At 38.8% G+C, this 14370-nt stretch overlaps 1 protein-coding gene across 1 annotated transcript in view; it reads left to right on the plus strand.

The window, feature by feature from the left end:
* The first annotated feature begins 6303 nt into the window (after positions 1-6303).
* HGTX (HGTX homeodomain transcription factor) overlaps positions 6304-14370 on the plus strand; it is a 43443-nt gene continuing 35376 nt past the window's right edge. The window contains exon 1 of the mRNA XM_018502625.1: positions 6304-7040. Within this exon, the coding sequence (XP_018358127.1) occupies positions 6317-7040 (724 nt within the window). The 5' untranslated portion in view covers positions 6304-6316. The remainder of the gene's footprint in view (positions 7041-14370) is intronic.

A 14370-nucleotide genomic window follows, 5' to 3' on the forward strand; every position in this document is an offset into this window, starting at 1 on the left:
TACAGACGCTGTAATGTGCACATATATTATATATATATTCTATTATATATATAATATGTACATGTATGTATTGGTTGGAAAAATATATATGTATTGCACGAAAGGGCGGGACGAAAGTGTCCCATTGTATGGCGAATTAATACATAGCTATCGAAGCATCAGGACATTTATTATTAGACAGTTGAGATAAATTTTGTATCTTTTTGATTCTTCTACAATTTTCGGGAAATACGTGTGTATTTATTATATCTAATGAACAATCGAGAAATTGTCTGATTAATTAAAATGTATACACGATCTAATTTTCTTGATAGTCAATAACATATATAATAATATAATTACTTTGGTATCGTATACACAAAAATATAATGTACGAATAAAACTATATTTATATATACATTTCTTCGAATAATAAAATAAATAAATAAAATAAATAAAATAAATAAATAAAATTAATTATTCCTTATTATATCCGCCCTTGTTAGAAATCAAAAGAATAATAATAACTCTTATTAAATAATACTCTGTTATTTTTAATTTTCACGTATGTTAAAATGTAAATCAATCCATTTTTGTAATTAATTTTAAAATAAACAACGTCCATATTAATGTATGCACTTAGTACATAATAAACTAAATTTAAGTCAAGTTTAATGTCTATATTTTTTAAATTAAATTGTTTTTTAACTCCACAATTGTTCAGTTAAATTAACATCATATTAAATAGGAATAGTGGCAACCTATAAATAATAATAAACGATTTATGAACCTATTGTGGCGACTCGCCACTAGAGGTCCACGGGACTCACTCGGTTCGCATAAGCATCGCGAATTCCCTTTAAATAGAATATCATTCTGGATTCGTTCCAGGCGTCTAAGGCAATTCCCACACTACATCGCCTTACTGATGAGTCTAGTAGTGTAGGACCAGGACGAAACGCTGCGTCCGATCACAAAGCTTCGAGTCAGACCTCCTTAGTGGATATTTCCATACTATAAATATTATTTAAAATAACTTAAATTGGGTATATTATTTGAGAGACATTATAAATTTAACAGTGTGTTTTTCCCTCTTTCTTTTCTCAAAACGCAACTTTGGATCTGTTCCACACATCGCATTAAATTCGCAGTACCATACGCACGTAGATGCAGCAACGGATTAAAAATAAACCGTTCTTACGTTTTTCAAACTGCCATTTGAAAGCCATTCGCGAAATAATAATCGCGAATCAATTGAGGAGGAAAAAAGATCACGTTTGACGGCGATCGTGTCTCACTGGCCGCCCTTTGCCGAGCGACTTGTTTCGAACTTTGACAGAAACGTATTATCGAGCCGAGGGGCACCGAAAAAGTTTCATGTCCTCTGTGAGTTATGCGGCGGCAAAACGACATCGCAAACTTTCGATGCGTTTCGGATTTGAATCCATACGGCGTGATCATGCGACGTGAGGTCGTGCTGCGAATACGAATTAGCTATACTGGCGACACACGGAGTAACAGGGGAGTTTTGCGTGTTCCTTCAGTGTGTAGATGAAGATTTTCAGTAGCTGTGCTACTCGGGCGTACAAATGGACTGCTAATTCCACGTTTATGTCTCGATGAGAGAGCACAAGATACGTAAGAGGCGAATGTTGAGTCTTGACTCCAAGACGTTTTTCAATCGGACGAATAAAAATTTCAATTGAACTGATACTTGATGAAAATGTTTAGCAAATGAAAAATCATTCTTTCTGTGCATTAAAAAGAAATGTGTAAAATAGCTAACACGATTTTATTTTTTTAGAATGTTTTTGTGCTTCCTTCATAGTTTATATCTAAACTAATAATATAAAGATGATCAGAATGTCATAATTCGTTCAGGAATTTGAATTCCGAGACTACGTTCTTTTTCCGAGCGATTAGCCGCGATTGAATAAATATTCGTGTTCCCTTTCGTCCTTAATTGAAGCTAATCTTCCGATAAATTAACCCATCGTCACGCGGTAAAGCGGCTACGACAGATGATACACGCGTAAAACCCTAAAACGACGTCAATCGCAAAGAGTCCTCTGCAGGCGGTCCTGCGTCGATAAATACCCGATTAATCGGCGGCGTCGAATCGCCGATTTTCACCATTATTGTCAGTTAATCACTACGATGAAGCTCAGACGCATCGGGGTGTGTAATTTGCACGATTTTATGGGACAATTTGGTCTCTCTCTGCATAATAATTCCACCCTAAACCGAAGGGATAACAAAAGAGAAAGAGAAAGAGAGAAAGAAAGAGCGAGAGAGAGAGAGGAGGGGGTCCATCAGAGAGGGTTTAGGGAAGAGGCAGTCGCCGATAGGGAGGGTTAAGGGGTGGGACTCCGGGAATACAAGTAGTCGAATTTGTATAGCGACTTTCTGCAGGAAGGGAACCGAATAATGGGCGTAGTTTTTTAACGACAAATTTATGTCCCGAGCACGCGTTGTATCTCAAAGCGATTATGCGAGGTGTCAAGAAGTATTCACGACTATTTGGTCCGCCTGAACCGCCTTCGAAATTACTCAGAAATGTATTTATAGACGCAAATAAATGTAATAAAAATTGTAAGAATAAGAGAGTAGCAAGGCAGCGAGCCATTTTTATTTACTGAGAATAATGAATTTCTTTCACGTGATATTTCGTATTGCACGGTTTATTAAAGCGAGGTATATTTGACAGATAAGCTTGCCGTGGCAACGCGAGGGCAATGATACGTGGCACAACTAGGATTTAATATTTTGCGATCACGTGCGGCATATGGCGTGTTCTATTGCGCTTATCGGAGCTAACAAATTATTCGATATAATCCTGCGAAACGGTGTTTAAATAAGAACGCTTTTATTGCCACTCGATTCGCGCCGGATATCGACACATCAAACATTAGCTCACTTAATAACAGAATGTCATATAAAATAGTCGATAATTTGGGAAAAAATTCTAGCATAATGTCAAATAAAGATTGCATAAAGAAAATACAAAAGACGTTATAAAAAAAATTGCCACATGTATAATTAATCATTAAATTCTGTTGAAACGTAACAAGATGGTCTGTATTACAAAAGTATATAATTAGAAACAATAAGATGAGCAGATAAAAAAAATAATGTAAAGATATCGTATGAGATCTACAATTCAAGACTCCACAATTTCAAAAAAATTCCATTTCAGCGTCGGATATTTATTTGCACAGGATTTGTTATAGGAAAATAATTTCCTTCATTTTCTGATCTGTTATGTATGACTCGCATAACAAGGGAGATCGTTCCGAGTAGAGCCGAATTTTTGGCTCGCGAGAAATTCGCGCGAATGGAAAACCTTCCGTCGGACCGAACAATTGCTATCCTTGAAAATAATACAGGCCGTAAAATATCTAGCGATGGGAATCAATACTTGTCGCTGGCTGCCCGTCATGTTTTACATAATTTGCGAGGAACGTCGGTGGAAACGCAAGGCCGAAAAACGGAAAGAAGGAGAGAGTTTGTCTTTCTCGTTTGATGGCCCTCGAAAAGGAGTCGCCTCTCCATGAAAAGGACTGATCCTTTGGGGTCAAATAAAATAGATTTAAATCCAGCTCGGTCGGGAGAATACTGGCCCGAGAAACCTTTTCCAGTTTTATGCCGTTGCCCTTCGCCAAATAAGAATCGACATAATAATTAAATAGAGGATATAAGGAAAATGCACACTTTGCGAAAAAATCATTGTCGAACGTCTGTCATATATAATAGAAATGTTCAATCTGTTCCAGATAGTCCTAGTTGTGAAATTATGAGAAGCGTTCGAAAAGCTTTCTTGCGAATTAGGCAACAATTTGTAGCGCGAAACGGATTGCAAAAGCCTTCTACGTGCACAAGTGCAATATTAATGCGACTGGTGATTAATACGGTGCAACAAATATTGGCAACTGCGCTGCTAGCCGGCTATTATTGCGTCATGCTGCTTTAATAATATCCATTATTGTTTCATTATTAATAATACGCACGTATTTGAACGTGGTAATGATGATACCCTGTAAGCTTATTTCGAGCCTTCATCATAATCGGGCCGCATTAGCATAATTACTCTTAAACGATCGATCTCGGCACGCTCGCATTTAATGATGCAGATACTGCGCTCGGACGTACACTGTCGTTCAAAATGTCGCATCTGTATATTCATGATTTTTCACAATCGTGAAACTGAATTTCACACTCGCTGATTAAAATTTTTTATCACAATAATGATTTTTTGTGGAAATACGAATAATACAAGTTAGATGTAGCTATAACTAAAACATTATTATTTCATCCAGCAAAATTTTATCTACTTATAAAACCGTTTAGTACGTAAGATCAGAAAAATCTACGTTTAAAACGTGAAGATAAAAAATTTCGAACCGAAAGAAACCTGCTCCAAGTTTGAGCATATTTAGCTCACATACGGTGAACGAAAGAAATTTGCGAGAAATTCGTTTAAGGATTATACGGTCGCGCACGTCTAACTGGTGGAACTCCTTCTCGAACGAATACCGTGGGGAAGAAAAGGAGAGTGTGGAAGAAGAAAGAGAGAAAAGAGAAAAGCAACGCGCACACCCCGCCTACGCGGCGCTTAATGACCGGAGCGCGAAGTGCAGTCGGCCGCCGTAAATTATCCGTTCGGTCGAAGGCGAGTCTAAAACGCGGATCCAATAGACGAGAGCGGAACTGAGCGACGAAGCACGGCCGACATTACATTGGTTGGCTGCCAGAGTCGGAGAGAACCTGCGAGTTCATCCGACATTAGTTACGTCAACCGCGCGCCGCACTGAAAGCGACGTGGCAATGGTTCATCGGGATGAAGTAACCGAATTCTCGTTGACACGTGCATCGGCATACGTACGACGAATAGGAGGAACAGGCCAAATGGACCATTGGCAACGAATAACTCGATTTGCTCTGTCTACGCGTACTCGAACTGGTTGAAAGACCGAAGGGTAGATAGGTGGTAGACAGGAGTCGAGTGGGCGGGAAGGATAGAGCTAAATGGTACGAGAAGGTAAAGTGGGAAGAGATACGGTAGGAGACGGTTAGGTAGGTAGCGAGGAAGGAACGACGGAAGGAAGGAAGCGAGTTATCGAGACAGTAGTGTCATCGTAGTCGTGCAGAGGTGCCCAGTCGTCGAGCAAACTAGAGGGCCAGTCTCAGAGCCAAAGAGGCTCAGTCAGCCAACCAGCCAGCCAGCCAGCCAACCAGCCAGCCAGCCAGCCAGCCTGCCAGCCAGCGAACGTACGAGCGAGCGAACGGACGAGCGAGTGAACCAGCAAGTTCTTGTTTTATTCAGTCGGGATCATAAATTACGAATTTAAACACACAATGAAAGACGCTTAACAAGAAGCTAACGCGAGATTGAGAGGCCCCGCCCGGAACACCTCTCCTTCCGGTGGAAAACCACCAGGCCGACCAATCCGATGTCGGTACCGCCCCCGAGCACTTAAACGACCCACGGACGATACGCCAATCGACTCGCGTCGAGGGCCGACCTATCTCTCCCTCCGCCGTGTCGGTTTCCGGAACGCGCGCGCGAGGACGAGGGCAAGGACGAAGGCACGGGAGAGAGACTCGATCTCCCGCCGGAGAGAGAGCGCGCGCGCCCGATGCACCCTACTCGCATACCATTTAGCGACGCGGCGAGTCACTCGGCGAGGACCCCGTACCGTCGCGACACGGACAACGACTTCCTGATCGCGCGTGTCGACCACCCGTCGGTGATCACCTCAGACCGGAACAGTCCGTGACTGATCGTTCCTTGATCGTTCGTTCTCCATGTGATCGCGCGAAATCGGCGAGCCGGTGACTACTGTTGAGGGTGTGCGGTGATTACTTCTCTCCACTCATCGATCGCCACTCGCGGAACGTGTCATCGGCAGCCTGTCGCGCGCAGACGACGCGCCGTGCGATCCGCGGGGAATCATGGGGATTAGTGATTGACCTGGATGAGACACCGGTGAAACGGAAAAGGTAAAAGCGACAGAACATCCTTCCCCTTCGAGAACAGTGCCACTTGCGGTCGCGATCGCGATTCAGTGTCAAACGTGTCCTGTGTCATCGGTGCTTCGGCGTCGTTGTTCAACTAGCGAAACGCGACAAGTGAGACAACCGTCACCGCGGTATACCTTCGTACGAAGGACTGATCGGCGTATCGCCGGACTTCTTCCTCGGTACGGCGGGTGGTCCTCGGGAATCCTCTCGCGCGCGAGGACTCCGCGGTTCCGAGGCGGCCACACGCCTCAATTCAGCGCGTAGCTAAGCACCGGCTAAGATTTTTCGCTCACTACCGAACTATGCGTGGTGCGAGATGGTGTGTTCTCTGACCAGCGGCAAGGCCTGCGCCGACAGCGGAGACCCGTGCCCGGACCCGCCATCGCGCTCCACGCCGGAGGGCGGCGGACTCGAGATCACTGAGAACATGTCATCGTCGCTCAGCGACGCGCACCGACGCAACAATAACCACCACCTGGACCAGGGCGACCGCAGCTCGGCCGCAGGTTCCTCGCTGGGCTCGTGCTCGCCGCCGCCCGCCTCGAGCCATTCGCCACCACCCCCACGGCCGCCCTGGCTCCACGACTTCCACGCGGCGGCCGCGCCCCATGTTTTGCAGTTTCTCAATCTGAGCGCCGCCGGGGGTGGCATGCTCGGTAGCCAGCCATTGGCAGCGCTGCATTCTATGGCGGAGAGGAGTCATCAGCATCAACAGCAGCAACAGCAGCAGCAGCAGCATCATCCGTCACACCAGCAGCAACAAGGCGGCATCCAGTTGCCGCGTATCACGGTGCCATTATCCACCATCACGCAGGGCCAATCGTCGCCTACTGGCAGCGGCAAGCACAGCCCGGCAACCTCCATCACCTCCGTCGGCAGCAATCCCCACGGCATCGACACGATACTCTCGAGACCGACGGCGACGGTCCACCCCCAGGCATCGGTACCGCCATCACATGCGACCCTACCACCGACTCCACATCCCCAGCACATGGCTGCGCCGCGGTATGCCATGCACGCCGGTTTCACTGCGTCTTCGGGTGCGTACTACTCATGTTTTCCTAAGTTTCATAACTTAAATGCGGGTGACGCGGTCGCATGAATAATTAATCAAGAATTATTTTTCTGATTCCAATCTGTGTTATTCCAAACAGGTGAACAATAAATACGAAGAAAAAAATCTATTTCAACATTAGATTCGAGTAATTTTAACATTTTCTTTCAAAGCTTTAGCGTTCTCTGACACGTCTATTATGTTTTCTTGAGAATAAGAAAGAATGTGAAGAACTTTCAGCTTGCTGTTGGATTGGTTACAGTATTTAAAATTACGAATATATATATATATATATCGTTTGTAAATATATATTCTTTCTCTCCTATTTAATAGATACTGGACATTCAATATTGCCTGCTAGATTTTTGGAAAGAATCCTTAATTGTTAATTGAATTTTGAGAAGATAAATATATATAAAGATGATTTTTCATATTATTTTATATAAAGTTGTTTACGGAACCGTCGATAGAACATTCAAGATCGTATTCATGAAAATCTTTCGAGAAAACATTTGTAATTTTAAGTCAGATTACATATCGGCAATTTTAATTAATTCGTGATTTATTCTTGGAGTCAAGAAAATAAATTTATAATGTTTATACTTAATTCAATTCGTAATTCTAATAATTATCATTTGATGAAAAAAATTGAAATATATTAGAAACTCTGCTCTGTAACAATAAATTAACAACAAATACGTAATGATTATAATTATGTTGTTTTATGATAAGCCATACATCATACGTTTATCAAAAATACAAAGCTTTAACTTAAATTTTCTCACAATGTGATTTCATGATGATAAAAGAGCTAGCAATCGAAGTGGAAATATTGTGAAAAATATTTTGTAAACGTGGAACGGAGATAAACGTCGAAGGTTATTGATGCTTGTAGATATTACTAACATCTGCAACGGTAACAATTCGGTAACCATTCGCGCGTTTGCGATAGAAAATCGGGGGAAACCGCTGTTCTCCACGCACAAATCGTCGCGTGCTGCGATAGCGTGCGTGTAATGCGGGACGGATTGAACGCATTAATCGTAGAATTACCAAGGGCGGTCGATCGAACAACCGCGGGCCAGACGAAAGCGCGACTAGGAGTTACAAATCTATTACGAAACTATCTGTGCATTCGATACGATCAGCCCCGGCGTATAATTCACGGATTTACATAGTCGGAGTCTGATTTTCCATTTTGATTCGTGAGAATCACTATCGTCTGTTTTAACCCATTCTGACCTAACGAAGTGATAAATGTCAAACGCGACTTTTTCATTTATTGGCGAAACAAATGAAACTTTCATAAAGGTTCGTGTAAATAAGAACAAATATTAAACCAAGGAAATGTAAATTAAATGCTCTGAAATGATTCCGGCGTTTTAGTAATCTCAAGGCATGTTCTCATTGAAGCTAATTATGTTGAACGTCATACTAGTTTCTTCTTTTTTTATAAAGAAGAAGTCAGTATGCCGATCGACACGATTAGCTTCGGTGAAGATAAGCTTTTTCTTCAAAGATACGGTTTTTCTTCAAATTCGTCAAAAATTATGAAATAAAGAACTTATAATGAAGAATCTCGTTCTTTAGAAGATACATTTTTTGACGTAAATGCATGAGCTTTCAATTCACTTTTACAATGTCACTTCCTCGTGTTTTGTTGTTGGCAGCCTGCACCATCAAGACCTCGTTTGTGATGTTGCAAATGCATAACTTTTCTCCATCGGATGGCGTGCGACAAAGCAGAAGGCGTTTGTCATCGCCTTGAAAGCATGTGAAAAGATGTCACGTTCAAGAGCGCTTTCGTCCAACGTTTAACTTCGCGCATACATTAAGCTAAATGATGCAGAGCGCATTACTAAATATTTGACACTAAATCATTTGGCATTAACAACGACGTTCAAGTCCACAAAAGTGTACAACTAACATCATTCGAAAGAATTTATCTCTATGATACCCAGAATCAACAAAATTGCAAAACATATAGTCATTTGAATTATTGTCATTTAAACCGTATATCACAATAACTAATCTACTTTACAATCTATAAAGATTTAGAAAAATATTTGTCTTGAATAAGGATTACAAATTTTTAGGGACATTTTGTGAAAATTTTCTCTTTACACGTCGCTTTTCATTCCTAGGCTATCAGGAATATATTCAGACATCAATTTTAGAATTATCGGGGGGTCGATGTTACAACAGAAGGGAAGATAGGGTCATATTATGAAGTTGCTCACACAAATAACGTATCGTACAATATCACAGTAATATCGGAAACGTGGGTTTAATTTATAAGCGCCAGTATCACGGTTATAATCTATAATCTGTTAAAATGACTTTATTGCTCGCCTTCTGTCTAAATAGAATGCTATCTAAATATTCTAATCGAACTGTAGTAATTAAAAAATTTAACATTTACATACGGAAAGAACGATTTTTCTGAATCATTTAGCTAGAAACAGATCTGAAAATAATTTGTTGGATTATCAAAATAATATAGATTGCTTGTTAGACATGATTATTAGAATGTCAAAACTTTTTGCAGCATTATTCATCAGGCTTAAATTTTCTACGTAATTATTTGATGATCCAACAAGTTTATTTTCAAATCTGTATTTATAACTAAAGTTTCAAATACTTTAGCAAAATCATTCTCCCTATACAATATTAAGGATTTTATTATTATATCAAAAACTTTTGGAATGATTAATATAAATATAATATCTTAGAAGCATATTAGAAATATTTCTTTCATGCAAATACTTTGTATAATAAAATTTTGTCTAATTCTAAACAAGTAATACAAATAAAAATAGCAGCCATCATATCCCGAAATAATTATCATAGAAATAATTAAACAGCGTTACATCATTTCATTTGGTTCTTTTCAATTGCTGTAAACAGCCAAAAGAGTAAATTTGTTTAACGTAAAAATGGCAAATTAAATAAAAGCAAGAGCGTGAATAAGAATTACGATGTGACTTTGATTGAAATATTGACTGAAAGGAGCAGCGAATGCGGAACGGTGGCTCTAAAATTTATGCTTACCGAATTACCTGCTCTCCCCTGGTACATTAACGAGCGACGCAAACGAGGGACGTTACTTAACATTCATGACATTAAATTTCTAAATGATTTGCTCCCGACAGAGCGCGGTTATACTTCGTAATAACGAATCGCTAAACAGCGCGCACTAACTATATCCGCGATTTATACGTTTCGCATGTCGAAATGTGCTAATCGAGGCATCGCGAGTTTGATTTTATCGCGTGAAAACGGGATACATACGTACGTAATAGCAATGGAAATAACGCGATGATTCCTGTATGTGAGATTTTCTAAGAATTTGACTTTAAGCTGAGAATTCTCGTATTTTTTTCAGTTTTATTCTCTATTTATGATTTTGCTTCATTTTTTATATTAAAAATAATTATCCTTTTTTCTATAAACGATACTGATCATAGATTAAATGCAAAACTTCGTAATTTAAATAATCGAAGATGCAAACGGCTTTAATTTATTTTAAGATGATATCATTTGACATTATTGTAGGTTTTTAGAAATATCACCCGAGTGGCTTTAAAATTTGATGAACAAAGATAAAATCTCGAATAAAGTAATACGGAGGCACTCGAGTGATGTTTCTAAACGTGGCTTTAGTCAAACATCTCTATTATCTTAATTATTTTATTCTACTCTCTAAATTTCTTGGAATGAAATCTCACTCCAAAAGAGTGAAAATACGGCTATTTTTTTGGAAGAGTGAAAATATTTCACTTCTTCAAAAAGCGTGAAATTTTACTCAAAAGGAGGCTGTATTTTCATTCTCTTAAAGCGTAGAGAGATTTAAGTCCAAGTAGAGAGTAGCGTTGATTTTTTGTCGCTAAATTTTTGCTTTTCATCACCTCTAAATTTTTTAGAAAATCAAATCATGCATCAAGTTGCACTTTATGAATCATTTTACATACATCACAGAGGAATTAAGACAATAGAAGGGAACAATATTATACCGTGGTTACAATCGGTGTTTACAATAGGACACGAATTATTTGATAGCCAAATAGGGCGACCATATACGAGCTGAAGTTAGGATATTGCGGGTTAACCAACTGACGACATGCTCGTACGCGGCTTGGTGGCGAATTCGGATTTCCGCGACAGGATGCATGAGCCTCTGGTCCACTTGCGGTTAAATGAACAAAAAGATCGCGTTACGATAAACTACAGTGGTAAACGGGCGTCGAGCAGTGCAGTACGATGATGATAAAAAGTGACGATAAGAGGGAGATGAGTATAAATTTAATACCGCGTAAAATATACAAAGGAGAGGCCTAGCGCAAGAGTGTAACGTTCGAAAAATAAGAGTGACAGTAAATCACGCTACAGCGTGACTGTGACCGCGCTAAAGTTTGCCGTAAATATATCCTTCATTACTCCAAGTCCAGTTTCATAAAAAGTAAAAAAAGAATGAAACGAGAATCATATCGGGATGCGACACAGCGCGCGCACGAGCAATTCAATTTTGAAAAGTTCGCTGCAAAAATATCGCGGTTACGTTCTTGCGTCGTTCTTCGTGATGAATTACATTCTGCGGATTTTTGTGACGTAAATGACATCGCGTGGAATTATTACCGTCGTTGTTTCACAATGTCCTTTCTAAATTGTTATTCTATCCGTTTTGCATGATTCTGGCTGATTGATTTTGAAGGAATAACGCGCACGAAAAAAACGATTTTGCTGAGGTATCTATTAGCTAGATACACACTGAAAGAAATGTTTGGTATAAATAACCATTATTTGATATGCGAGTTAGAAAAACTTTCTTTCTTTTTAATTTAAAAATTGTGTTCTAATTAAAATTTGGTTATTTTAACCAAACGACATAATTTTTTAATTACAAAGTAAAAATGTTTTTGTAAGTCAACAAAATCGTACCAAAAATGTTTCTCTCAGTGAAGTTCTGGAAATAATTTTGCTGGACTATTTAAATAATTATGTGTTAATCTCAAGTAGGTGTGTTGAATAAAATGCTACAAGAAGTTTTGATGTTCTAGCTGATTTAGCAACTAGTTGCTACATAATTATTTTGATGGCCCAACAAAATTATTTTCAGATCTGCATGTAGCTAAATTTTTTAATATTTCAGCAAAATCGTCTTTTACACGTGCGGATTTAATGTCGCTACCATATATCGCAGATATTAGGATCGGACCGGAAACCGGCATTCGTGCCAAAATTGGACGACAGTTCTGCAGGTGTACGTTCTCTATGAAATAAAGCAACGCCCGTTGGAGTCGAATATCATGAGGCGGTATGTTTATCCTGAAAGCAGATATTCACATCATCCTAGAAAAGGAACTGCCTGGCGTAACATGTGCCTCCTCACGTGTCTTTCATTTTTTATCTGTAATAGAAACCTCTAAAATATTGCGTGACATCTGCTCTGGTTTTTATATCATAAATTACGACGTTTTTATCCCCCTTTTTAAATGTGCAAAATCTCAGAGCCTTTCTCATGACTTATAACAATTTTTGCGACGAGGTATTTTTACTATTTTTTTATACGACAATACAAGACTACTTGATTCATGGAGGTCCGAAAATTTCCGCGCGATTGAATTGCTATCGGTGACTAAATTAAGAAGCACCCCTCGTTTGCAATAAACGCAGTTATCTAGCGAATAAATTCAGGAGTCAATAAGCACGCGGGAATCCATTTCTTAACTACATTTACGAAACGCCGTGTCCAATTAGATGAATTAAATCTTAAAATATGAAAGCCACTGCTTCCAAAGAGTGATACGTTGAAAATTTAGCATGATCGAATAATTTAACAAAGATAATGCCTTCTACACATTTCTTCAAATAATATCTAGTAGGGGAGACCGAGGCTGGTTATCATTATCAATTTTTAATTAGTGACTTTTAAAAAAAAGTGGATACATGATTTTGAAATATTATATATGTTATAATGTCTATATCCTTTAGGTATTAAAAAATATTCTCAAATTTATCATATCACACAAATAAGTTATTCAATTTTGAAGCTGTGTGGAAATATGATAATTAACCCCGTTTTGGATTGATTCTCACACGGATTCACAGTATCATATTTGTTATTGACAACACATATAAAAAATATAATTTTTATTTTAATGTCAGTTAATTAATAGTAAAAATATAGTATTAATACAAATAAAATATACCTATAGTTGTTTTAATCATAAAATACGTAGGTAATTTGTTTTTGTACCATAGTTTCTATATGAATAATGAAAAAGTATATCTGTATGAAATATAATTTATTCGTAAGTATATTCTTTAAAAATGGGTCGATTTAAAGATATTAAAATCGATTGTCACCTAACCCCATCTCATTTTGGTCAATCTATTCCACATAGCCAGTTTTAATAAAAAGAAAAGATTGTATGCACAAACTTTGTCAGGATAATTAATTAATTATAGCAAAAATTTTCTAAGACATTTTCTATGAATACAGGATATCGCGATTAATAATGCCAAAGACTTGTCAGACAACAAGTGATAGGAAAAATTTACTCACTAACTTCATTTCCTTAAAAATCGTTGTAAATAATATATGCAATGCTTTTGGTGCAAATCATTTTATATAACAAATTAATATTAACAATCTACAGTCAAAAAAAGAGATTTTTCTGCCATATATTCATTGATTTATAGCATTTTGACAATTAACCCAGTATGACAATCGGCCTCGGTTTCTCCTACTTTTACACACTATAATTCTAATATCTATCTCTGAACACCGTCTTTCTGGCTATTTCGCAAGAGTGCTTTGAAATAAAAATATCGAATATTTTGAAACAGTGACATGTCCATGTACCTTATGCATGCGTATGTATTCAACACGAAAACGCACGGCGTATAGAATTTGAGCACGATGAAATAAAATAGTCATATATCGTTATTGTGTAATCCTGTCAAATGCATTTGCGATATTTGCCTGTGTTTCAAATCTGTGCGATGTACACACCCGGGCATTTGGTGCACACGCGCGTTACAATGGCGCATACCGAACTATCCCGCCGTAATTCGCGTAATCATATACGGTTTCAATAACGGTTTAATGGGTAACCGACTTCATTGTCGTATTAGACAGATTACGTCGATTACAAATACGACAAGCAGCACGGCTCGTATTTACGACGCGAATTCAGTGGCGTGCGAATGCTGGTCTGTTAGAATTATAGACGGCCATCGAATATATATACGTATGTATGAGTATACCGTTTCTGTTGCGTATATATATATATATATATATATATATATATATA

Source organism: Trachymyrmex cornetzi, unplaced genomic scaffold, assembly GCF_001594075.2.
Source record: "Trachymyrmex cornetzi isolate Tcor2-1 unplaced genomic scaffold, Tcor1.1 scaffold148, whole genome shotgun sequence".
NCBI classification, from domain to species: Eukaryota; Metazoa; Arthropoda; class Insecta; order Hymenoptera; family Formicidae; genus Trachymyrmex; species Trachymyrmex cornetzi.